Raw genomic sequence first — 24310 nt, 5'->3', positions numbered from 1 at the left:
TTGGATGTCTCTGCCAGTGACCTTCTTTGAAGGTGAAACCCAGTGGTGAAAAACAGCGTAATTCCAAAGTAAATTATCTTAACAACCTTGAAACTGGTTACCAAATGACTTGTTTCACTTTTGGAATACTAAAGCCTTTCTATCATTATAATACCTTCTACAGATGTAAACAGCTGTAGAATGAGTAGAGAGATAGATAGATAGATAGATAGACAGATAGATAGATAGATAGATAGATAGATAGATAGATAGATAGACAATACAGTGACTGGAGCTAAAGTCCAGGTGAGAGACATTCAAACATTTTCACAGTCGATGGGAGAATTCCCAGTACTGGACGAAGCAGGAGCGGGGGGTTCCCCTTGTCCTGACTGTCACATGGTCCACACATTCACAGCTGGTCAGAAAGAATATTTGTCACTGATCATCTGAAGAAATATGTTGTTTCACAGCCCAGTTATTGCCAGTTTAATTTCATACACACTGCCTTATGAATATTTCTAAATTTACTTTCACTGCACAGGAAGGTCTCAGAAGCAGCTGCTAAATCACCTGAGAGAAAAGCACAAATGTAGAAGTAAAACCTATGATCATGAGCCCCAAGTTCATATGTGTTCACATTCGCTTATGTTTAAAGAAGGCTGGACTGCAATTAGTTCATAGCAATTCATACAAAACCAATTATTTTGTAGCTAATGAAAGCACTGAGTTGAAACCTTTGGAAGATAACCAACACTCTCACAATATCAACACATAAATGCTTTAGAGATTATTAACCACAATATTCGATCTTTGTCTTTGCCTTTGGCGCCTCATTTTATTCCTCCTCAGTCTTTTCCAGCAGTCGATTAAATACACTGCCCATGCACTGACTTGCAAAGGAAAATGCTGAGCTTCTCCAACAGGGTGAAGCAAAAAAAAATCCACTCTGTTATGAGATGAAAGCAAATATCTCTTGTCCACCGTGAGGTCTTTCCAGCCATGTGAGGTGGTCACAGCTGAAGCAGAGCAACATCCACTTCATGTTCAACCAAATAGCTGCTTTGCTACTACTGAACTGCAGGAGGAAATCAGAGTAACCACAGTAACTTGGCTAACCAGGATCATCATGGAACGGCAACAAGCACTGACAAACATATGAACTCAGTTTCCCAGAATAACTATCAGTGCAATGTTTTCCATTATTTGCCCAAAGCTGCCGCTAAACACCAAATTCGCCATGTCGAGGCAGGTCAGAACTAACAGACTGACTCCAATGCACAGCTCTACTTGTCCCTAATAATAAATTATCCATCAAATGTGGACCTTCCAAGATGCGCTGCATGAATGTTGGCGCTCAGTATCGCTCCCGCATTCATCTGATCACTTAAGGAAGCAGAGGGACAATGGAGCATCTAAACCAGCATCAATCTTCCCTAAAGCTTCCTCCCAAACACACACTTGTCTTCGGCAGGCCTTCGTCTTTAATAATTAAGAGCAGAAGTTTATTTGAAATCCTTCTACATCAGATGTGCTTCTCCCCCGGGACCGGCCTGGCAAATGTGGGATTTCTTTTTTTTCCCCGACATGTAGAGCCACAGTCTTTCTTTCTTTCCTGAATCGCCGCCTTCTTTCCCTCCTGGTTCCTTACGTAAGAGCCAGTTAGCAAGGCCTCACCGGGGGATTGTCTTCTGTCTGTCCTACTTTACCCATTGATGGCCAAAACTTGGTGAAATAGCCATTACACGCCGGTGGCTCATCGGCCGACATCCCCGTCGCCACACGTTGGCAGAGGAAACGGAGGGGAGAAGCAAAAATTGAGGCCAAAATGGCAGGGGTAAAAATAACAGACTATTTATAGCCCACCTACATCATCAGCAGAAGCATTTTTTGTCTGAGGAGAGACTCTGCCTCAGTGATCAAGAGCTGCTTCTGCATCCCCTCGCCTTGCTAGTACGTCCAAAACAAGGAGGAGAGACAGATGGGGGTTTCTTTGCTCCAGTGTTTGTCTCTCTTCCTCCTCCTCTGCTTGGTCTTTGCTGCAGTGGATCATTGCAGCAGCAGCAGCAGCAGCAGCAGCAGCAGAGATCATGAAGAGCAGGCTTGTTTGCTTTTCATCAACATAAAGCCCAGTCCATCTCTCCGTCCGACCACAGATTCAAACACGCTACATTTGCTTTGCGTCTGAGTTAACAGGACATGGAGTTCTAAAAAAGGCAGTTTCTCTCCTCCCTACTCCTGTGAGTGTTTGTGCATGCGTGAATGTGTCTGTACGTTCCCTAAAGCAGCCTGTGCACCTTTATTCCGAATGACCTTGTTTACGGGCACACAACACCAACACATATTCTGAGACAAAAATCTCACTTCAAGGTGAGAGAAGGTGAGGCATTTCAATCTCAACCCGCACTATTTACAATGCGCACATTGTAATAAACGCCTAATTAAGACGGAGAATCCACCTCCATTTTGAACGGAGTGCCCGTGATGAGTTGAGAAAACATGGCAGGATCATCTCCCTCCTTCCGGGCTCTGCCAAATTTGAAAATGTCTGCAGAGTCGTCTCAGAAAAAAAGGGTCTTGCATGTGACTAAACACGCCTCGTGAACACAGAACCACCTGAATTTAAATCTAAAGGCCCAAATGAACCCTTTGGAGGCGGAACACTTTCAAGACGACGCTAAGCTTGTATTGGCAGCACTGACAGGGAAAAAGGCAGAATAAAATCCCTCTTTCTCCACTCAGCAGCTTTCTCCTTCTGGCCATGCGATGTCATCTATTGAGCGGCAGAGTGGAACACTCCTCGTCATGACAAAAGACAACGTCAGTCTCCATAGCACAAAGATACGTCCGCTTACAAAAGAAGCCAGAATATTCTGCGAGCTCAGAGGGTCGGCGGCAGGCTGAAGGGATTCTTGATATTTTCACCATTTCAAAACAAGTCAGGAGTCATTCGAACACAGCTATATACACAGGCGTCAACATTGATCAACAGCAGCTTACATGCTGATGTCTTCAGAATGTATTTCCATAAAGCTCCATTGCACTCTTCGCAATTAATCATTCGATTTCTTATGTATCTATAGCTGAAATATATTTTTCCAAATGGATGTTTACATGTTTTTTAAATGTCTTTATTCTCATTCTTTAGATTATGATTAGATTTAAATATTTTTATTTTACATTTCACAACATTTCTCCTTTACTTTTTTTTGGTTGAAAAAAATATTCTCTCCACATTTAAATAATTTCTTCTCAATACTGAACTGGTTCCGCTATACTACAAAGCATCCATCTTCAACAGATCATTTGAGTTATATAAATTCATAATTTGCTTTTACCTCCAAAAAGGAAAAAAAGGTCTATTTATAGACTGCAGTCGTTTCTAGATTGAATATGTGAAGGTCATCTCAGGAGTTTACTCTGTATCTGCCAGACTCTGTCCAGCCATCTTGTCCACATCCCTCATGATGCCGTGACCAGTCAGCCATCTCTGGAGTTATGTCAGCACGCTCAATGCATTCACGGACTGACCTGGCTCACTCTAGCTTACGTCTGAGCTTAGTAGAATCAAACTAAAACATACCCCAAAAATCCAAAATAAAATTGCAGCGGCAGGAGAGAGCAACAAACCCCCCACTCTGATACGATTTCTTTCTTCAGCTGTGTTGCAAAGTACAGTATATTTAGAGGTTGCGTGCCCCTCTCTCCACAGATGATATGAAACTGGTGCAGTGCAGATACTTAAATTTTTTAAATGGTCTTTGCGCAAGTATCTCTGTCGAGCGAGGGATAATAGAACGCTGCAATATACTAAACTAGCAACAATCCCATTCTAAAACATCGATACCAACCAGGGAACTTTCCCACCAGTGAAACACAAAGAAGAGGGAGTGATGGATCAGGAAAAGAAGCGGTACGGATCAATGCTGTGTACAACTCATCTGTGCACACGCAGATCCAGGGCCGGTTCTGAACTGCCACATTATGGATTATGATTAATAATTATAGCTCACTCAATAGACCCACTGTCCATTCCTCATTATGGCTCAGATTTAATCTCGTAACTATGACACAGGAAGTGTAATTGGCTTACCTGAGTCCATAAAGAACGGTGCCATCCGGGTGGAGACGGATCATCCTGTTTTTGACAGTGACGCCGTGGACGAAGGACTTCTTGTCATTGAGAAAGTACGTGTCTGGGACCCACAGCTGGTCAGCCACTCGATTGTCAAGTGTCAAGTTGTAGGCAATCTCAGAGTAGGAGAGACGCTTGTCCCGCCAAGCTTGCTGGAAGTACATGGTCAATGTGTAGTCCTGTACGGGAGGAAGAAAAAAATCATCATAAAGATCTATACGGCACATATTTTGACCTTATTTTCATATAGTTAAATCAATTAAATCCACCGTATTATGTCTGTTGACATCAGTTGTTCCTGGCAACTTTCACCAATGTATGAGAAATAAAAAGGCTTGTATTGAACATCCAGTCAAAGCTTTTGTCTACTTGAGCAACTGGGATCAATGGGAGGGATTGCACACTAGGTTGTGAGATTGATATGATGTATCTACAAATCGACTACTTGTTCACAGAAATAACAAAAACAAAAAATAAAGTTACAATGTGGGACTTCATCTGTTCATTGTATTTAAGTGTTCTAGATAGTAGTGTTGTTCTGCAGTGCACTATTAATATTAGTAAAGGAGTAATATTATATTATATTATATAAACGACATCTTCTGGTTAAGGATATCTGAACCACAACACTATGAGGGAGATGTGTGGTCACTCTAATCCATCAGATAACATTAACTGGTTTCATTTTAAGGCGGAAGATGATATGTGACTCAGTTTATAAGATCTAAAAAAAATGACATAAAGAAGCGACTCCACGTTTTTTCAACTGTTTTGAATATTTGATGATTCTAATGTCACAGGTTTTTACACCAAAAGGACAAATCACGGACAACTACCACGGTATTGGAGCAGGGCAACAGTGCTGTTGCTGTCTTCCGCTGGCTACTTACAGTCACTGCATCAAAGAAGAGCTCAGATACTTCATCATCTGAGTAAATCCCAACAACATGGAAAGCACATATAGCGTCATAAACATGAACATGTCTGCTAAAAATGTACCAGTTGCACTTATTAATCTTCAAGATATTCACTTTTTGTTCTAAAGGTACTTTACGGAGGGAACAGCGACCACCGGCTTCTTTTGAATTAGTTGTTATGGCAACAAGTGGCTAATACACATGCAGTTCATGCTGTCTTTTTGTTTTTATCTTTTTTTATTGTTCTCAAGTAAAACAGATCAATATAGTTTTTTTTCATTATTTATTAGTGGGTTTTATTGTTTGGTGATACTTGCTTATTTTCCAGTGGTTCTTCCATTGTTTATTATTATATGAAATTAAAAAAAAAAAAGTAAGCCGGAAAAAGTGCTTCAAAAGATGAATAAGTGATTGAATACATAAAAACGTGAACCGAAACAGCAAAGACCACTCCCAAATCTGAAGCAGTGAAACTCCTCTGTGTGAGCTTCTCTGCTTGCCAGTCTTAAAATAAGACTCAACACCCACACAGCCTCAGCTAAACACGGATCCACAGTTGGATCTTCATGGCTGAAATGTGTTGCAGTGCCATCAGAGTCGGGAAACAAATTAACAAATACAGGCTGTGAAATGAGGGGTTTATTTTTGTTCTTCTTCGAACAGCCATCACCACGAGCTGCGGTGCTCCTAAGCCGTTTTCCCCAGGCGTGACAAAGCATTTGCTAAATTCACACTTAAGAGTCTCTTCATTCATTCATCGCATGCAATGTGTGCGACCCAAACACTGCCATCTAAAAATACATGAGCTTGTCCCAGGTTGACAGGAAGTCAAGTGAGGACTTGGCATCCCTGTTTTACAGGGCACCTGGGCTCCCAGCGAGCGCTGTTATCAGGCTGTCGATCAGATATCTCTATCACCTCTGCAGTAGTTAGCTGCTGCCTGAAGGCTCAGTCTGCGGCGCCGGGGCAGGTTCTCCTGCAACACTCCGCTGCCCACACCGCAACGCTTCCCTGAGACGATGAAGACGCACCAGAATTGTCAGACCGGGAGGTGTTGCTGACCTGATTCTCTTTCAGAAGCAGCATGGAGAGCATGGCTACAGGTTTTCTTAATGGCCCGGCGCATATTTATTTTCCATTAACATTTGATGAAATGCTGCACGCAACATTTTTACTGAAACTGCTCTCAGCACCATCAGGGTGAGACATCCTTTGACATTTGGATGGGTACACCATTAAGAGAGCATGAGTGAATGCTGGTGCACTAATATTTGGGGAAATTCTTGCCCTGCTGTTATGTCAGTCATCGGAATATGTTGTGACATTGATATGGAATCTGTTTTTATTTTTTATCTAGTCATAGATTTTAGTCCTGGGAGGCAGGGGTGGTGGGAAACCAGCTGTTCCATTCATCTGTCGACATGAGGCAGAGTGAGTTTATTTGGATTCAATAGTGAGAATTTGGACTTGCTGTAACAGCTTGTTCTAGTGTGGCTCAAAAAGGTAGCATCATTCTCAGTCCATATTCTGCATTGAACTGAAAGTGACGGTGAAACTGAACTCAACACATTCAAGGAAGGGAGAACATATGAGAATCAGAATCAGAATAGACTTTATTGTCATTGTAGCAGATGATACAACGAAATTGAGTGGCATCTCCCTTGTGCAACAGCATAATAATAAAAACTAAGTGGTAATAAAGTGCAGCACAGTGTAAACAACAGGTATTAAAAGGTTTAAAAGTTTAAAAGTTAAGGAGGTAGATATTGTTGTTATTGCACAGTAACCGGTGGCCAGTGGTGAAAAGTGCATAGTGAGTGAATGTCAGATTCGAGTTTATTGCAACGACAGCTCTTGGATAGAAACTGTCCCTGAATCTTGAGCAGAATGACCTTTAGCACCTGCCAGAGGGCAGCAGGTCACATATAGGTTTATCTGAGCGTTGGGAAGGGTTTTCATCGGATTCAAATCGATAAATATATGTTTTTTACACTGGAGATTTACCCCCATCACAGGGTCCTAGAATGACTACTACTGTATTCATCCAGAAGGCAAGTAAATAAACCAAATCTATAATGTCACTGCTAAGTCAATGTGAGCGCATTATGTGAAGGGATTGTGGGCTGAAGGGCAGAAGTGGCTCCCAGGTAGTTCATTTTCCAGATTTCAAAGTTCAAACTTTGGCTGGCAATGGCGACTTTAAGACGTCAACATAACAACAAACATTGATAATACTTAAGAAATGTTACATTTGCATTGTAACAACAAGGAAATTAAAATGGCCCACGTCTTTAAATGCAAGCAAGAATATTTAAAATATAAAAACATCATATTCAATATTGTACATTATATTCAATAATAATCACCCCCACCCTGTTGTGATTAATATTCATGGAGATCCCTCAAAAAAGACAGCAACCTATCATGCGTCTGAACATTTGGCATGGTAAATTTTACCCATTTATCTTCCAGTATTATAATTTTGAAGATGTTAGGTAACAGAAAAAAAAAGATAAAACCAAAGTAGAAGTGAAAAATATACTGTATACACTGTATAAACAACAGGTGACTTTAGATTCAGTGGTATAGATAAATAGATTTGCTTTATGTGTTTCAGGTACGAGCAGGACTCATTACATATGAGTGTTGCTCAGTCTGACTGACGCGTTCTGCTGCAGAAGGAGCGACTCAGAGCCCCCACAGTCTGGTTCAGGGGGTGACAGGGGTTGTTTATGATGGATGTCAGCTTGGTTAACATCCTCCCCTCATCCACCTCCTCCATGGAGTTCAGGGAAGTGTCCAAGACAGAGCTAGCTCTCCTGACAAGTCGGTTCAGACTCTGTCCGTCCTCCCATCAAACCGCCTGAAGCACGATCATGTAACCGTCCAAAGACATGAGCTTCATGTTTCAATACATGTGTTTATTTATTTACCAAATGAAATGTAGGTCATTTAGAATGATCATCGGTCCAGAAACAGGACAAGCCTTTCCTGCATAATCATCTCTGAGTAACAGCCTTTGAGTGGCGCGAAGTCCCCTCCTCCACAGATGAAAGAGAAGAGAGAAAATGAGAGAGACAGGTGAGGAGGGCGATGGAGTGAGCGGAAACCCAAAAAAGCTGCAGATAAACTGCAAGACAAACCATCCCACAGCACAGCGTCAGCTTCCACAGCGTCCTTCAGTCTCCTTGTCACAAGCACTACTCAGAAACTCCATTAACATGGCACACACTCTGTGAGGGAGACATCTTGTGGAGAGCACCAACGTTGGGAGGGGTGGGGTGGAAAAAAAAAGATGCATGACAGGACAGCAGCGAATATGAAAGGAAGCTACAAAGGAGGCCGGGTGAGTTAAAAACATCAAGGCTGGTTGCACAGTGATACTCTCATGCAGATTCGGGGCTAACAAACCCCATTAAGAGACTGTCAGGGTGACATACATGTGTGTTGCTGTGAAACATTTGACAGGCAACACCTTCATTACAACCTCCTCGGCTGCTGAGAAGGAGGGAGTCGCTGATAAACCAGAGGAATACTTTGCACTGCCACATGTTCTTCACTCCAGCAGCCATCTTGTCAGAATGATATCGATCTCAAATCCTTCCATTCTTTTGCAGCTTTCCTTTGCTTTTGCGACTTTTCATGGTATTTGTCTGTATATATCACATGCAAATTGAGCTTTTCAATGACTCACACTCCTTCCTTTGGCTGGTGTAAGAGTTCAAACATTGCCATTGATAGAAAAAACATTGCATCGTAACTGTCTTTATCACACGACTTGTTTGGTGCCGGTGATAGGTCACTGCTACACCATGGGCACTGACCAGAATGGAGTAGTGACAAGACAGCGGGACAGTTCCATCCATCCATAAGGAGAGAGGCAGAGACGTCGCTCTTCCCAGACAAATCTTTAGGAGAAATACTAGCACAACAGATTCTCTTCAGCATGCAAGGGACGCTTCCATCTTCTCTCCATGAGGAGACGGAGCAGTATGCAAAACGTCTGTTTATCAAGTATCAAAAAGGAAACTGTAAAAGAATTAATCAGACACTATGTTATCTATGATTAAATGTCACAATGTCACCGTGCACTGCTGAAGAGAACAACTGGAAAAAAGGCCGAATAACCGCACGTTGTGTAAGAGGATTCACGTGTAGAGAATAGCAAGAAATGCCTTGAAACACAGATTGTGCACACCCGGATGACAGACACAGAAAATCCTCCTGGTAATTTTCCATGGTGATATGATTCGTTGCCACACCTAATCTCTTGCTTCAATAAAAGATCGAGGTGGGTGAGTGCTCACTGTCAGTTCCACGTCGTCTGCTGCAAGTGAAAGGACACTCTTGACTGGTCTGAATTCTGTTCCATTTTGAAGTGCTATTGAAGACTTGTCTTGGTGATCTAGACAGGTTTCCCTGACAAAAACCCATCCACCTAGAGCAGGGGTCTTCAAGTTGGTCCTCAGAGAGCCAGGGAGCTGCAGATTATTGCTAAAACTGAAACTTGACTGGTTAAAACCAAAACCTGCACCATCCCAATCCATTGAGGAACAACTTGAAGAGCTGTGCTCTATGGGGAAAATCCTTTTCTGCCACTTATGGTCATGATATTTATGGGATTGGCAGAGCAAGTTGTACATCATTAATGGTCTTCCTTACGAATGGCTGTGGCAGACCTCTCCCATTGCAAGTGAGACTGCTGGCAATCCAAATCCCAGCATGAGGGGCACCAACACTACCAAAGCACTGGGGAGAACCCTGGGAGACAGACCGTAGCCCCTTCCATCACTCACAAACAAGACCCTCTCTGTCTTGAAACTCTCCAAAAGAGACAAGAATATTCCATCCTTTGTTGACCCTGAACAGAGAAGATGAACTGGTCACAGAGCTCTCAGCCCAATGGAGTCAGCAAGACCCCATGATCTGCAAAAAGCAGCCATGGCAGTTCCCCACCAGAAACAAAATGGCTGCTCAGGGACAAGGACCAGCAAGCCTTGGGCCCCACTGGAGTTTTAAATGCGAACAGAACAAAACATTTACACTGAACAACACACTTCAAACAAGAATTCAATGATAGCTTTGTCTTGACGTCAAATGAGGAATCAACATTGTCTCAATCGTGAACATTCGCCAACTGACAGTTGAGATTTTTGACTCCGCCCTGACTCCTTCTTGAGTCCATCATCACAGTTTGGTACTCAGCTGCAGCACTCACTAATTGTTCTCCAGAGACAGCGATCCATCCACACCTTGTATGGGACATTGAGGAGAGCACAACTAGACATCAGATGTTTGAACTCCATGACATGCTCATACCACAGATTTTTCATATGAACTCAGCTCCTCAAACTAGTGGGTAGTTCCTGGCCCCCTCTGCTTGTCGACACAAAAATTACAAAGCTCTGAAGTGCCACTCCAAAAATGTCAACTGCATGTAGCATTGTTGCTGAGTTCACGGCCGCACAAATGTTCAGCATATTGCTAATGTTCCATGTGTCATGCCGTGCTACCGAGCGTTCAGGACGAGAGAAAGTGCTGATAGTGGTCAGTTGAGGCTGCGAGAGCTGGAGCTGGCATTTCTGCGCTAACAAGCATGTCTGGTGGATCCAGTCGCGCGCTGCTCTGAGTGTTTGCTTTAATACCGCACTTACATTTAATACAAAGGGGTCAGGGGTCGGCTGCACGCTGACTGAGTTACAGGCGCTCCACACCCCCAGGGAGGTGACAACATGAACGCTTTCATGACTCCTCCGCCACGTTTTTCAGCTACTTAGCTTGAGCGGGGAAAGTGCCGGACAGAATCATTAGAGGAGGCATCAACATGTTAAAGGCTTCTGATGGTCCACACTGGTTATTTAAACACCCTTTGTTCCTCTGCTTCAAGAGATGTATATCAACGTTTGAAATAAAACTGCGAGGAAGCCAGAAAGAATGGAGTCATTGTAAGTGTTTATTTAAAGTGACAAGGATTGGCACCCTAGATCACAACAAAAAAGATTCAGAATGGAGAGGACTGAATCATTAATAATATCTGCTTCAATATTTTTCTCTTTGTGACTTTCAAAACAGACATCTTGCAGTCCTTTGTATGGACTTGCATGATTTAGAAAACCTTAGCAGTTCAGTCTTATGATGGTCTCACTTATTTATACAGTCTTATTGTTCATCCTGGCACTTTAAGTAAATAAACACATCACTTTGGTTGATCTTTAAATTCATTTTTTATTAATTTTAATGGCAGCACATTTCATGGAATTAATCTCATTATTTTCCACAACTTCCTCAGATAAAAAATACATAAATAAATTATGTTTTGGAATTAATTTTACTCAGCTGCGGTGAATGACAGTGTTTTTTGTATTATGTATTTTTGTACCAAAAAAGTGACTCAAAATCTTTATGTTTTTTACTTCTTTATTTGTCGTTTCTGATTATTTTATTTTTCAGCTCAATCAAAATAAAATATTGGCTCCAGAAAACAGCCCTATAAAATTCAGAAATCATCGTATCATTTTGGGTCAGTATCAAGTCAGTATTTCCTTTTTTTTTAATTTGTTTATTTAGTTTTGTTTTGTCTCTCTTGGAAAACTATGGAGCAATGCTCCGTTTGCTTGCGTTTATCTTGTGCCATCCGTAACCCTCGCCACACAAAACAAACCAACAAGAGTAGCAAAATAAAGCGCAGCTTCTGCTGGAGTGTAAATGTTAGACATCTTGAAACAGCCTGGAGAAACACAGGCCTGGTTTGCTTTCCTTGGATTCACCATAAAATGTAGCGTCGTCATGGCAACACTGAGTAAAAATAACACAAGCTTATTTCCCACAAGCTGAAAATAAAATGGAACAGGATCGCTTTGGACAAACAAGATCAAAATGGTTGCTAATTCGCCGACTTGAAAAGCGACAGCGGAGCGGCTCCTGGTCACTGACGGCCGCGTCCTCTCCTCTCACGTTAAAGAAGCGCCGCTCGCCTGGATAATGATCATAATAGAGGGAGCGCTCACGCCCCACTAATTCCTCCAACCCAGAAGCCACCACAGCTGCTTTGTTTAAATCTTTTAATTCTCAGGCAGCTAATTAACATTCAGAGAAGACTATTATAGCACAGGCAGAGCTTGCAACCAGCTGCGGCTGCTTACGTGAAACGGATGCGCGGCGCTGGACCAGACACCGACTGAGCTGCGAATGTTGTGGACCTGTTAATATGCAGCAGTGGTGCAGTGCTGAAACAACACTATTTGATCAGCTGCACCGACTCTGTGTGTGTGTGTGTGTGTGTGTGTGTGTGTGTGTGTGTGTGTGCAGAGACTTCTAACCAGAGTTTGGATCCTGGATTTGTGATTTCAGCAAAAACAAACAGCTTTGTGCAAATTTGATTCGCCCCGTGAAGGAGAAGGGATGAGACAGAGCGAAAGCAACACAAGATGGTAAACAGAGGTGGTTGTGGGAAGAACAGAGAGGAGGGGGCATGATATCATATCTGTGCCATATTTTGCACTCACCCCAGTGAGTCAGCACAGCCCACCCAGGCAGGATGTGTGGTCACACCTCACACTCGGAGGACACTTCCTTCTTAAAATAGCACATTTGTAATGTCATGCGGCCCAGTCTGCCGCCGACTGACCCGCACAGTTCCACCGCCCGGCGACACGGATGACCTTCCAGCCCCGGTGGAGCTCGCGACTCTTGCAAGTGGACAAAAGAAGGCACATGGCCGAGCAAACAAGCGCCACCTCGCCGCTTGCCCTTCACCACAGAAGAAGCACGGCACGTTACTTCAATCTGCCAAAATGCAGAGTTCAGACTCCACCAGAGGCGTTTTCATGTTTAATTAGAGGAACGAGCAGCTGTTCACAAACCAAACCAGCTCCGTGTCGCGTGACGGCAAACCGCAGCTGACTGAAACATCTTCTCCGATTGCTCATGAATAATCAGCGTGAGGCTTTAGAATCATACAGAATCACAACATATCATGCATTTGACGTCAAACGTGCCAAACTACAGGACTGAGAGCCACATGTGGGCATCAGTTTAGGAGTCAAGAGACATGTTTGAGGACCTCCTGCCGCTAGAGGGCAGTGTTTCCCACACCAACCCAGATGATCTCACTTTCAATCCAAACTAGTTTTTCACTAGTGTCAGTCCCTTTCCTACTGTGTTTGTGTAATGCTGTCAGAATTAACAATAATAATTAAGCATGTGGATCAGTGAAAGTGACAGCGTGCTGTGATATTTAAACACTGTTCTGCTGTTGATTTATAATTAATATAGTTAATATTTTGACTGCGAATTGGCGCAACAGCAGCCTCCACGTTTCACTTTGTCCTTCCCTAAACTAAACGTATGGCATGTGTTTCACCTATGATTCATTGTTGATCGTCTGTTTAATTCAGTGGAGTGAAGAATGAAGCGCCGATCACACACACACGTTATCAGGCCGGTGTCATTGGTGGCATGAGCCATGAGAAAAAATATATATAAGTCAAATAAATGGCGCACACATTTCTATCTGTGCCGCTTGATATTTCGGGGAGGTAAAATGTATGAATTTTAAGAGACCGTGAACCAGCAACCTTGTGACACACTGGAATGTGCTTGAACCGCTACACTGCCGCTAAGTCATGTGACCAGCTGTTCAGGTGAGGCTTACAGCCTAATATATTTGTAGAATGTGGTTCTTTTCAGCAACACTGTAAAACAATGTGGCTCTTAGCCTCTGACTGGTTGGCCACCCCTGCACTAGACCTTGCCTAATAGTCTGTCGACTCGCAATTTGTCGACACTCCACCACAACCTCCATTGGAGCCTAGCACCCCCGATCATCTCCCCAGCAAATAAATGCTTGGACTTCCAACTTGCCCACACTGACCTCTCTGCCATTTCGATATTGTCTTGTGTTTTCAGATAAAACCATCTATCTATTAACCAGAGGTCTACTGAGGTACTTTTCTATATGCTTTGCCTTTCTAAACAGTGAGTTTTAAATGTCGTGTTTCTTCCAAATGTAATGTTCTTTTGTGACAATAACAATCAGAGCTGTGGGATCACCACACCATAGACACTCCCCCGACACGAAGGAAAAAGAGGTGTGTCCAGAGTGGGATTAGAACCATCTAACAGAGACGTCTCAGTGCCCACATTTTGTAGTAATGGTGTGTTTGCTGCACATGTTTATGTGTAACAGACGAAACTCATTATGATGACCTTCATTTGTCCTCCGCTGGCTCTGTCCTCTCTGTGCTGTTTCCTCTCTTTTATCTGAAAAGTGAAGGTCCCCCATGAGCCAGATCAAAGCCGCCCCGGGCCCAGAGCGGGTCACTAACTACCATCCTCATGATCTGGCTGCTCGGTGATATTATTGATCACTCTGAGATCAATCTTCTTCCTGACTGTGATCTCCTCCATTGTAGCAGAGAGAGATTGAAAGGAGGAGGAGAGAAGGAGGTGGAGATTCTGACCTCTTATGTAAGATCCAAAGAGGAATTTTCTCAAGGTACCAAACAACATGTGGATCACAAGCCTGTTGTGGTTTTGAAGCTTTTTTTATATACAAAAAGGAGTTTGTTTTTTGAAGATGAAATTTAGTTTCATCGCCACAGGGAGCCAAATGACGTCAGTCCCCATTCACCGCCAATGCATCCTTCTTTTACGCTCACAGATGTACGAGGCTGTATTTTTTTCCAGATGAACGCTCACATTGATGTTCTTAAGTGAGATTACCCTTTGGAGAAAGGCAGAGGTGCATTACAAGGATGCAGTCGAAGATGGTGGGAGGAGGAGGACGGAGGAGGAAGGAGAAGGATAGTGAGGGGTTTCTATTTCAATTCCTTACAAAGCGCTTCTGTTCTGGCTGCATCCTCCACTCAAATAAATCTGTAGTCATCTGCTGAAGCTCATCAGGGCATCTAGCCCTTCGCTCATGGAAGATGCTTTCTCCTGTTCTTCAGCGTGACAGGCCCTCAGCTTGGGAGGCTGAATTGTTGTAGGACCCACAGAGAAAAGGCAGCTGTAATGTGAAGGACTGTCACACAACTTATCTTATGGAAAACCACGTGTGTGTGAGGTTTTAGTTTCTCAAGAGTGACAGAATAACTGCTGTAAAATAGCTAGTTTATCTGCCTTATTTTAATACCACTTAACTTCTGTGTTCACAAAGATTCTGCTGAAATGAAGTATAAAGCTACTATTGAGAAATATTGTTGTTTCTCTAATTTACTGTTTGTGTTGAATACAACGTGAAACTTGATATGGACGGCCTTGAATGAAATTTATGGGAAACGATTCCATTTTGGGAGTGATCCGGATCACTGTCTGGATCCAGGAAGTTTTAATTGATACTTCATTCAGTGTGCATGTATGTACTTTAGAAAGGTTTAAGACACAGCAGGGGGTCAAAGTAGAGCCAGTCTAACATGGCAGACATCTGGATGAAGGGAACATAGCCACTAACTTGATACCCTCCATGAGTGAATATGAAACTGGAGAACAAACTGCAACGTGGAGGATGAACCTCCATCTGTGCTGGGAAAAGTCCTGACTGCATGAATGAGATTCCAGAGCTTGTTGTTTTGAATACACAACTGGTTGCCTTAAATGTTAGTGGTCTGCCTGCATAGTTAGCAGAAAGTCATTATAAACCAAAATGGTGGATGAAAAGCCGGAACAATAGAACATAATACTTCAAGAGCTCAAATAAACTAACATCAAGGTTGAGGAATAGTTTGCTCATTTAACCATTTCGTCTTGGTTGGTGCCCGCCAGACGCCTGGGACAGATCTTGGCAGGATGGTGGGCCAGTGACTGGATGCATTGGTAGATGACTAAACCCAGTTGGACTACGGCACCCCACTTTGCTAATTCAGTCATGTAGTCACAATTGTGTCGATTAAAAAAAAAGCATGAATTGGCCCCTATAAAACCCGTCATTGAAAATAAGAACATACCTTGCATTTGAGAAAGATGGGGCCCATGTTCCGAGGCTCAGCACCACACAGCTGCATTGCGGAACCCTCAAACTTGTGCATGAGACTCGTATTATGACGATTCTTAAGGCCCACAAGCACTGCAACTGGAAAAGGACTATCCCATTGTGTGCACCGTTTGGTGAAAGCTAATAACCTAGTGGGTTGTCTCCTGGGTCTAAGTGCAACAGTTTCAGAGGCCAGACTTGGTTTGAACGTCCAACAGCCACACGTATCATCTGTTTTGCTTTCAGCAGCAGCTCATGTCTTGCAAGCGCAACTCAAGCCACTACATTTCCAATGACTGTTATTACATTTGTTTTGATTTGAGAAATTAATTTATCATTTTGAGTCAATCCATTTAGGCCTGCTTCCATTTCCAGTGGCAAACTTGTTTTTTTTGATGTGGTTATATAACGTCTCTATTATCCCGAGCCCCCGAGAGGCTGCTGCTCTGCTCACACTCTCTGCAAAGACCTCGCGTTGGATTTGGAGCAAACACAAGATTTAATATAAGATCTCATAATTAATCAAATATTCCTGAGGAGAGTTTGACAAATAAAAATCCATTATTCCCCTGCCCTTGAGGTAGTTGATGGTAAAAGTCAGAAAACCAGAATTCATTTCAACCACGTCAGTTGAAGCTGGTCTGAAACTGACCTGGATATATTTTATAATATTCATTTTACTTCATTAAAACTGTTGAAACCGCTCCCTGATGTTGCTTACATTTTTCTGCATTTGATGTTTTTTTTTTCATTTAATTCATCAAATATTCTCATTCTTTTAGGCTAGCTTAAACATGGCTAGCTCTTTCATATAGTTGAACCGTTATCTAGGCTGTATTCGTGACTTTTTATGTATTTAAAATTATTCTTTAATGACTTAAAGTATTTAATGGAAGCCCAAAAGTGGTTAGCATGTAAAGGAAAAATAAGACAGGTCACTAAGTATTATTATAATATTCAAATAAACACGACTCTTTGTGCTCCTGTCAAGGGTGTTGCCTGCCTCTCACACCAGGTAGCTGGGATCACATGAACAAGTTTCTTTTTGAAGCAGAGGCAAACTCCTCAAAATACCTGGCCGTGAAGATGAATGTGAAAAAACAGGGAAACACCAGTAGTTCTAAATTTGGTGTGGTAGCCTTTTTATAGTGAGATAAAAGTGTCTGTCTTCATTCAAACAAAGACAGTGTTTTTATTTTAAGTGTGCCACTTAAAAAAAAAACCTCAGTTGTTGGTATCCCATTCACATATCGGACTCAGTGGAACTGTTCATTTGGGTGGCTTTAATATGTTTTGTGCCCAAAAGAGATTGTGGATTTATATACAGGTCGCATTGAATCACTTTTTTATAATACAAATTTTACCGACAATTTTATCCAACTTATTGTGAATACAGCATTGGAGAGATAGACTTGGAATTGCCTCTTGAAAACAACTTTAAAAGTAGATTAACTCTCAGTTCGATATGTTAGTTTATAACCACTTGGGTTGAGTCACTGCACACAGTGAGCTCGGTCACCACGAAGTTGACAGCTGAAGACAATAGCAACATTCTCTAAACAACGTATTTGTTCACCGTTCATAAGCCTTATGTGTGGTTTTCTTTTTAATGTCTATATTTATCTAACAGAGGTTGCAGTCATTTCATGGCCGATGAATCCATTCTACCTTGTCCACCAAAACCATCGCAGGGGGACGAAAAACAAGTGACCAGCCAAAATAATCTTGCGGTAAAATAACCATATTTTCTGATTGTTTTAGATATTTTTTTTATGTAGAAATATATTACATGTATAAATTTTATATTTTCACTTTACTCTTTAACTATTGAAAGCTCAATATTTTATGCTCCACTCATTTTCCTCATTGATATAGCACTATATTCTAGTATATGTCCTTTCAGGTACAACCAAGTCTTAAGATAAAATACTTCCCTCACTATTTAAAGTTCCGATTGTTTGAAAATCCTCCAAACATCAGCAATAACCTTTATGCCAGACTCTTTCAGATCACCAGACAGAGCCGACACAAGCTCCTCAAGCCGCCCCTCTGGTCATCGCCAGTTCATCATCACCACCAACATCTTCCTCATCAGCCGTGTGTCACATTTACAACCATTACACGTGTCCAGATGGCACATCCACACCCAGAGAAAACCACTGACACCATACAGAAAGCCATGCATAGCATTATAGCGGAGACGTGCTCTGTGTGTGAAGCGGGGCAGTGTGTGCTGGGTCTGCGATGGACCACTGACCTTTATGGTGGGAGAGTCCCCCCCCACACACACACACACAGGAAGGCACGCAAAAAGAATGGCTGATGTGTGTGTGTGTGGGACCATGTACGACACAGATCAATCACACTTGAACTTTCCCCGGAGACATTTTGAACTAATTGCTTACGTCATCTAACAAGTAGGACGACAGGGCTTTACGTAAAATGTGACGAAGGATGGACGGATGGAAATTGTGCAAAATTCAGCTCCAATGATTTTTGGCAGCAAATAACTGCATCGAGATGAGGAAAGAGGAGGGGGGGGGGGCGTGTCAACAAAATGACACTAGAGGCCTGACAACACACTCTCTCACACACGCACGGGCGCGCACGCACACCCTGGGCCGTGCGTCCGAGAGTGCGCCAGTGAGTGTGTGTTTTGAATTCAAATGCAGCAGCAGAGCTGAGCTGCGAATGCGGGACTGAGGAGAGGAAGGAGAAGCACTCGACATCCCTCGGAAAAACAGAAACTGGGGGCCAAGCGACCAATCCGAGCGAAGGAGCCCCACTTGAGAGAAATCCCATCCAGGATCAAGAGGAGGAAGAAGGTGCACCTACCATGTTGACTTCAGACACCATGTCTATGCTGGCGATGTCTATGTTCATTCCCACCCGCACCGGGGGACCTGGACACAGCGATCAGATGATCAGACATTTCCCCCCCAAAACCATCATCATCATCATCATCATCATCCTCAGATACATTTCAGCAATTCGTGAGGCGCGCGCCTCGCGCTCTCCCACCTACACTCGTCATGACTAGCACACACATCATTTCTGGGCTGTTTTTTTTTTTGGGGGGGGGGAGACTGGTCTAACAGTGATAATGGGGATCGATCCAGTTACAAGACTGGGATGCGGACATGATCCGCCACAGTCGATTTGGAAAGGCCTATGACGATTATGTAAATTAAAGCAGATTTTGCGATTCATTAAACATGTATTTGCGCATCAAGAGGGCGTGAAGGAGAGAAACGCACGACACTCCAACAGGCTCCATCGGCTGGTTACCTCCGAAATCTGGCCTCAAGCGGATGTCGTATCCCTTCATCAGCCTGTCCACGGTCTCCTTCACCAGAGGCATGTTGCTGGGGTCCTTGATATCCTTGACGCTGTGGCGAGAGAAAGACGCGCAGCGATGCTGACACCATACATGGCACGAGAGCTGCGGACAGACGGCGGAAAGCGCTTACCTCTGAGTCCAGACAAAGGTCACTAAAAGGGAAAAAGTCAAAATCCCAAAGTGGTTCTTCCTGGTCCTCCCCATCGCAACAGTTTTTCGGCTGGTTTCTGGATGCGAGTGAGAGGAGCGCACATCCAACTTCCTCCAGACGCTGCAGAGAAGCCACTGATGCGCGCATGCGTGCTGGCAGCCTCACATCAAAGAGTGGAGAGCGATGATGGTGGATGAGCAGTTTCCATTGCAGAGAAATGGATGAGAGACACAAGTGGATGTGAGAGAGCGGCGATCTGGACCAGCTGGGTTCGAGCTGGCAATGTATGTGCAGCCCGTGGTGCGTCCAAGTCCTTCAAGGTCAAGAATGAAAACTGATGATTGAATCATAGGTAATAATAACTGTTTCACCAAGTTGTTGTCCTCCCCCTTCTGGAGGTGCTTGGAAAGTGCCTGGACATTCTGCTCTACTCCAGGTCTCTCATGATGACAGGCAAACCAAGACTTCTTTGGTGCTTTGCTGAACCCTGTTATATTTTAATAAAACCACCCGGTCACACTAATGTAAAGACAAAGGGAGCGCACCAGTGAGTCGGCCCCGGACTAATAATGGTTTCATTGTGTGTTATAAAACAGACAGCACGTAGACGTAAATAAATAATTGACTATCTTGAAGAAATCCCCACATCTTTCTCTCCCCTGCTGAAGTAAAAATAGAGTCACTGACTGGGTCGCCGTGCCGCAGTGGAAGAAATGATTGCTTGTCTTCACGCCACCTAGAACCCTCCTGCTCTCTTAGGTGGTGTTCCACCGAGGGGGTGCGATCTTTTTGTCATGTTCCGGGGCGTCTTCAGAAGGGATGCATCAAGGAGGCATCCTGACAAGATGGCAGTGTAGAGCCTATCCTGTCCTTGTATCAGTGGTCTTGATCTTTGGGTAAATCTGGATGATCTGAGTTGATGGTCGGAGTGTAGACTAGCTAGTTACCTTGTTCTCTAACAGACATCAAAAATTTCCCCAAAGGCTTGTGAAACACTCCACCCTTTTCAGATCAATGAGTGAAGTCAGTTTTCATGAAATTTCTTATTCATATATGTTTTTCTTCTGTCAGAATTTGTATGCTGGGTGAGCTAATACAAGTTGTAATTTATCGTTTCACAATAATAAAAGTTTTCATACAGAAATTCCTAACAACTTTAGAGCCTGAACATAGGAGACTTCCAATGCGACGTCCAGAACTTAGTTGAACTGTGTTCAGGAATAGTTTGCAGGTGGGAAACCTTGATTCTGAGTCAGTAAAGGATGACTACTGGAAGTCTGGTGTGAGTAAAGGATGGAGCACCGGAGATCTTAATTCATGACAAGGAGATGAGGGGGGCATCATTAATCTGGGCTATGGGGACTCAAATATAAGAGCTATCAAACTGTGTCTTCACCACCTAGTGGCTGGGCTTTCACTCAGCGCTAGGGTCAAGAACTTGGTCATCTATGTTGTCTCCTGCATAGAGTGCGTAGAGGTGCTTCACTATTCCTGGTCTTCCCTTAAAAGAGCTCGAGGAGCTCAGGAAACCAAGTAAAGAGTCAAGGCATCTCATGGATGGATGTAGAACATGCTGCATTCAATAAATGTACAGTGTATAGGTGATAACTATCAGTTCCAGGACATGTCCACCAGATGCGTATATTTCCAGTGTCTGATGTTTCAGAGAATCCCAATAAAACACGTTTTCTGTGACATGCTGATGTCAATATTTCATTAATGACACAATTGTACATCCAGCTCAAGCGCAGTGTTTACATGAGGTTATAAAGCATTCATAAGGTGCAGGAGGGGAACATCGGGGTGGAAAAACAAACGTACTATTTTCTCAACAGAATCCTGCAGTCGAGCCGCTTTTGATCTCCTTGCACTGCAAGCCCTTCTCCTGCAGGGGGCGGGCTTCTGAGCGCATTGGTTCATTCTTGCATCACTATCAGGTACAGCATCATAGAGCTTGGCATCTCCTGTTAATTCTTCATTCGTTTTAAGAGCATGCGACGACGGACGTGTGTGAAGGGCATCTCTGCAGATTAGAGGACGTGCGGACAGTGGTCGGAGCCTGTGAAATGAATAGATGTGCGGGAGAATAAATGAGTTTCTGATTCATTTCCTCTGTCGGATGAGAGCAGAGCCAATGCTGAGAGCTTTTTCACTGGAGAGGGAGGGGTGGGGGCTGGCAAGATGCAGAGGGTCTCTCCAGATGCACGTGCCCTTTTCTAGGTCCTCCTGGTTTTTAAGATGTTCAGTCCGCATTCCTGCAACAAGAATGCGAGTGAGACAGCCAGACTGCAGCACAAACACTTAGCGCTCATCTCCTCCTCTCTCTGAAGGATGTAATGCAGCTGTTCCTCCATATTGTCTCCCTCATTATTCTGCACGACGTTAAAGCAAAACAACCATAAAAATTCTCTGACAGCAGCATGAGGAGCATGATGAGCAGATTTGCACTCCTGGTTATATAAGACATCTCTCTCTCTCGCTCCTCCGCTCTGTCTTCTGCACTGTATCTCTATCTTTCTCCAGCTTTGTGTTCCCGCTCATGAGTGAATAGACGCTTCTTATATTATGAGATTAGACTTTATTTCCTGTGAGACCCCCTTGCCGTGGAGACAAAGTGTTTTTATTAAAGTGCAGCAAGGTAAACTCCAAATAGAAGGTGGATGGACAATATTTGGCATCATCCAGTCTTTCCCTGGAGGATGTGAACAGAAACAATATTTTTGCTATATTTAACAGAAGATATGACACAACAATAAGTAGTTTGTGGCTGGCAACCCTGTGGGATGATATTTAAATAGCCTAGCTTGCAAGTTTTTGAACAAATTTTCTTGTCAGAAAGACAGAAAAAAATGTAAAACACTGTCAAACTCGGGGTCCGCTGGATCAAAACTGGCCCACAATGTCAGCTTGAGAAAAGTCTCATGTTGCTGTGGGTGTCTGGTCACAGGCTCGAGACCTTCAGTTAAATAAAGCTGTGAGTGGGTACCTGATGGACCAGGGACCTGGCTACGGTTGACCTCCCTCTAGCTCTATCTAGCTGGGCTAAACACCACCTTGCGACCCTATTTAGGGAATATGCGGTACATAAAGTAGTGAATGAATAAATACTTCAACGAGCATGTTGACAAACGCATTATCTGCCAATTTCTATATGCATAGGGATGAACTTCAGTCACTAACATGCAGCGAGCACAAATCGAAGATGCCAAATTCATATTCTGGAATATCCAAAAAGGATAAAACTCATGCACAAGGCAGGTAATTTGTCAAACTCATGACCCTGGGGCCAAATCCGGCGTTCTAGCTTTTCCCTTCAACAGGCTAACAAGTGGAGGTCTAGTATGAAGAACTAGTATGAAGGAGTCGACAGCAAGTGAGGGAAATTATGCATTTTGAAGTGGAGCTTTTGCTGCGCCACTAACCACAGCTAAATACTGTATATATTGAGTGAGTGGTGGGGCTACCTGGCACTCTGCAAGTTGTCCTTGGCCAGGTAGATGTACCAGTAGACACAGTTGAAGAGGGCGAATGAGAAGGGGAAGAGGATGCGAGCATACTTGTCGATTGGGCTGGTGCCAGCCAGCTTCGGGTTGGTGGGAACAGCTGAGCCCTGCTGGAGGAAGATGGGCACTTGTGGGAACTCGGACACTTCACTGCGAGACACGGAGTGGTTCCTCTTCTTCAGGCCTTCGTGAGTGTTGGTATCAGTCTGAAGAAAACAACAGAAGCAAAGTCAGTGCACACAACTCCATCGACACAGTGGTGTCACATGTAAAAGGCTGCAGGTCCAGATGGATCCCATGGGAATTCCACGTTCCTATAGATCGCAGCAGGTAGTTCACTGGATGCCCATAGGACTGTTGGCAGATTATGCGGAGAAGAGCGCTGGAGTTATTCTGTGTTCTCACATAGAGGCTATTTTTAAAGCATCCAACCATGAGCCCTACACGTGAGACGGATCCCAGGAGGACACTGCGGTGGCTTCCTGTATTAGCATGAAGCATATAGCTCCAGATGAGAGTGTTACAAAGCAACATATTATTATTTCATGGGCAGGAGGGATGGAGGCGTGATATTTAAAATGCAAAGAAAATGACCTCAATTCAGTAGAAATGTTCTTCTGAATGTGGTCAACATCTCTGCGTCACTGCAGCATGTGCGGATGCAGAGGTTGTTGCAGAGGAATTATTTAATTCAAATGTATTTGACTGGGAGGGGAGTTAGTGATTTAAATAAACAAGGACGCATGGCAGATTTAACACATCACCGAAAGTGTGTCGTCGTCTTCGCTGCCAGCGGCCAGAACCTCCAGCTTGTCCTGCCTCTCTTTCTTTTTCTTCAGTCGATGGGCGCGCAGGGTGGCAAAGTAGTTCACTGCTGCAAACTCCACCAGGGCGGAGGCCACGAAGGCGAAACACACGGCGATGAACCAGTCCATGGCTGTGGCGTAGGCTACTTTAGGAAGGGACTGACGTGCACTGATGCTCAGGGTGGTCATGGTGAGGACGGTGGTGATGCCTGGAGGAGACATGTCAGTGTGAGGGAGAGGCAAAGAGGCCAATGCTTTACATAGTGAGAATAAATGTGGTTGAATTAAAGAAACATGAGCGGAAAAAGCAAAGGTGAAAAACAAATCATGACGTCAGGAAGCTCTTTTTAGAGAGCGAATAGTAATGTCAGCAGAGAGAAGGGATGGTTGGCTTCAGGTTCCACCATTTCCTGGATGGAGGTGGGACCTGGGTTGAAGCACAGGAAGCATAGGTGCTGGTTTCATGTGAAAAGGTGTGAGTAAGAAAGATGCAGGAGATATGTTATG

The 24310-nt window shown here is 43.6% G+C and overlaps 1 protein-coding gene across 3 annotated transcripts in view; it reads right to left on the bottom strand.

Annotated features, from left to right (window-relative positions):
• The window catches only part of gabrb2a (gamma-aminobutyric acid type A receptor subunit beta2a), a 37285-nt gene that overhangs the window by 10060 nt on the left and 2915 nt on the right, over nucleotides 1-24310 (bottom strand). The window contains exons 1-4 of one of the 3 annotated variants that reach the window (XM_053880090.1): nucleotides 19474-19654; nucleotides 19292-19392; nucleotides 18839-18906; nucleotides 4073-4293 (exon numbers count right to left, since the gene is read on the bottom strand). In XM_053880090.1, the coding sequence (XP_053736065.1) occupies nucleotides 4073-4293; nucleotides 18839-18906; nucleotides 19292-19392; nucleotides 19474-19547 (464 nt within the window). In that variant the 5' untranslated portion in view covers nucleotides 19548-19654. Of the gene's footprint in view, nucleotides 1-4072; nucleotides 4294-18838; nucleotides 18907-19291; nucleotides 19393-19473; nucleotides 19655-24310 lie in introns of those variants that run through there. The other 2 variants (XM_053880089.1, XM_053880091.1) reach the window with 2 other exon arrangements.

This window comes from Synchiropus splendidus, chromosome 11 (genome assembly GCF_027744825.2).
Source record: "Synchiropus splendidus isolate RoL2022-P1 chromosome 11, RoL_Sspl_1.0, whole genome shotgun sequence".
Lineage (NCBI taxonomy): Eukaryota > Metazoa > Chordata > Actinopteri > Syngnathiformes > Callionymidae > Synchiropus > Synchiropus splendidus.
Note: the sequence above shows the minus strand (reverse complement) of the source record. Positions and strands in the feature narration are given on the sequence as shown.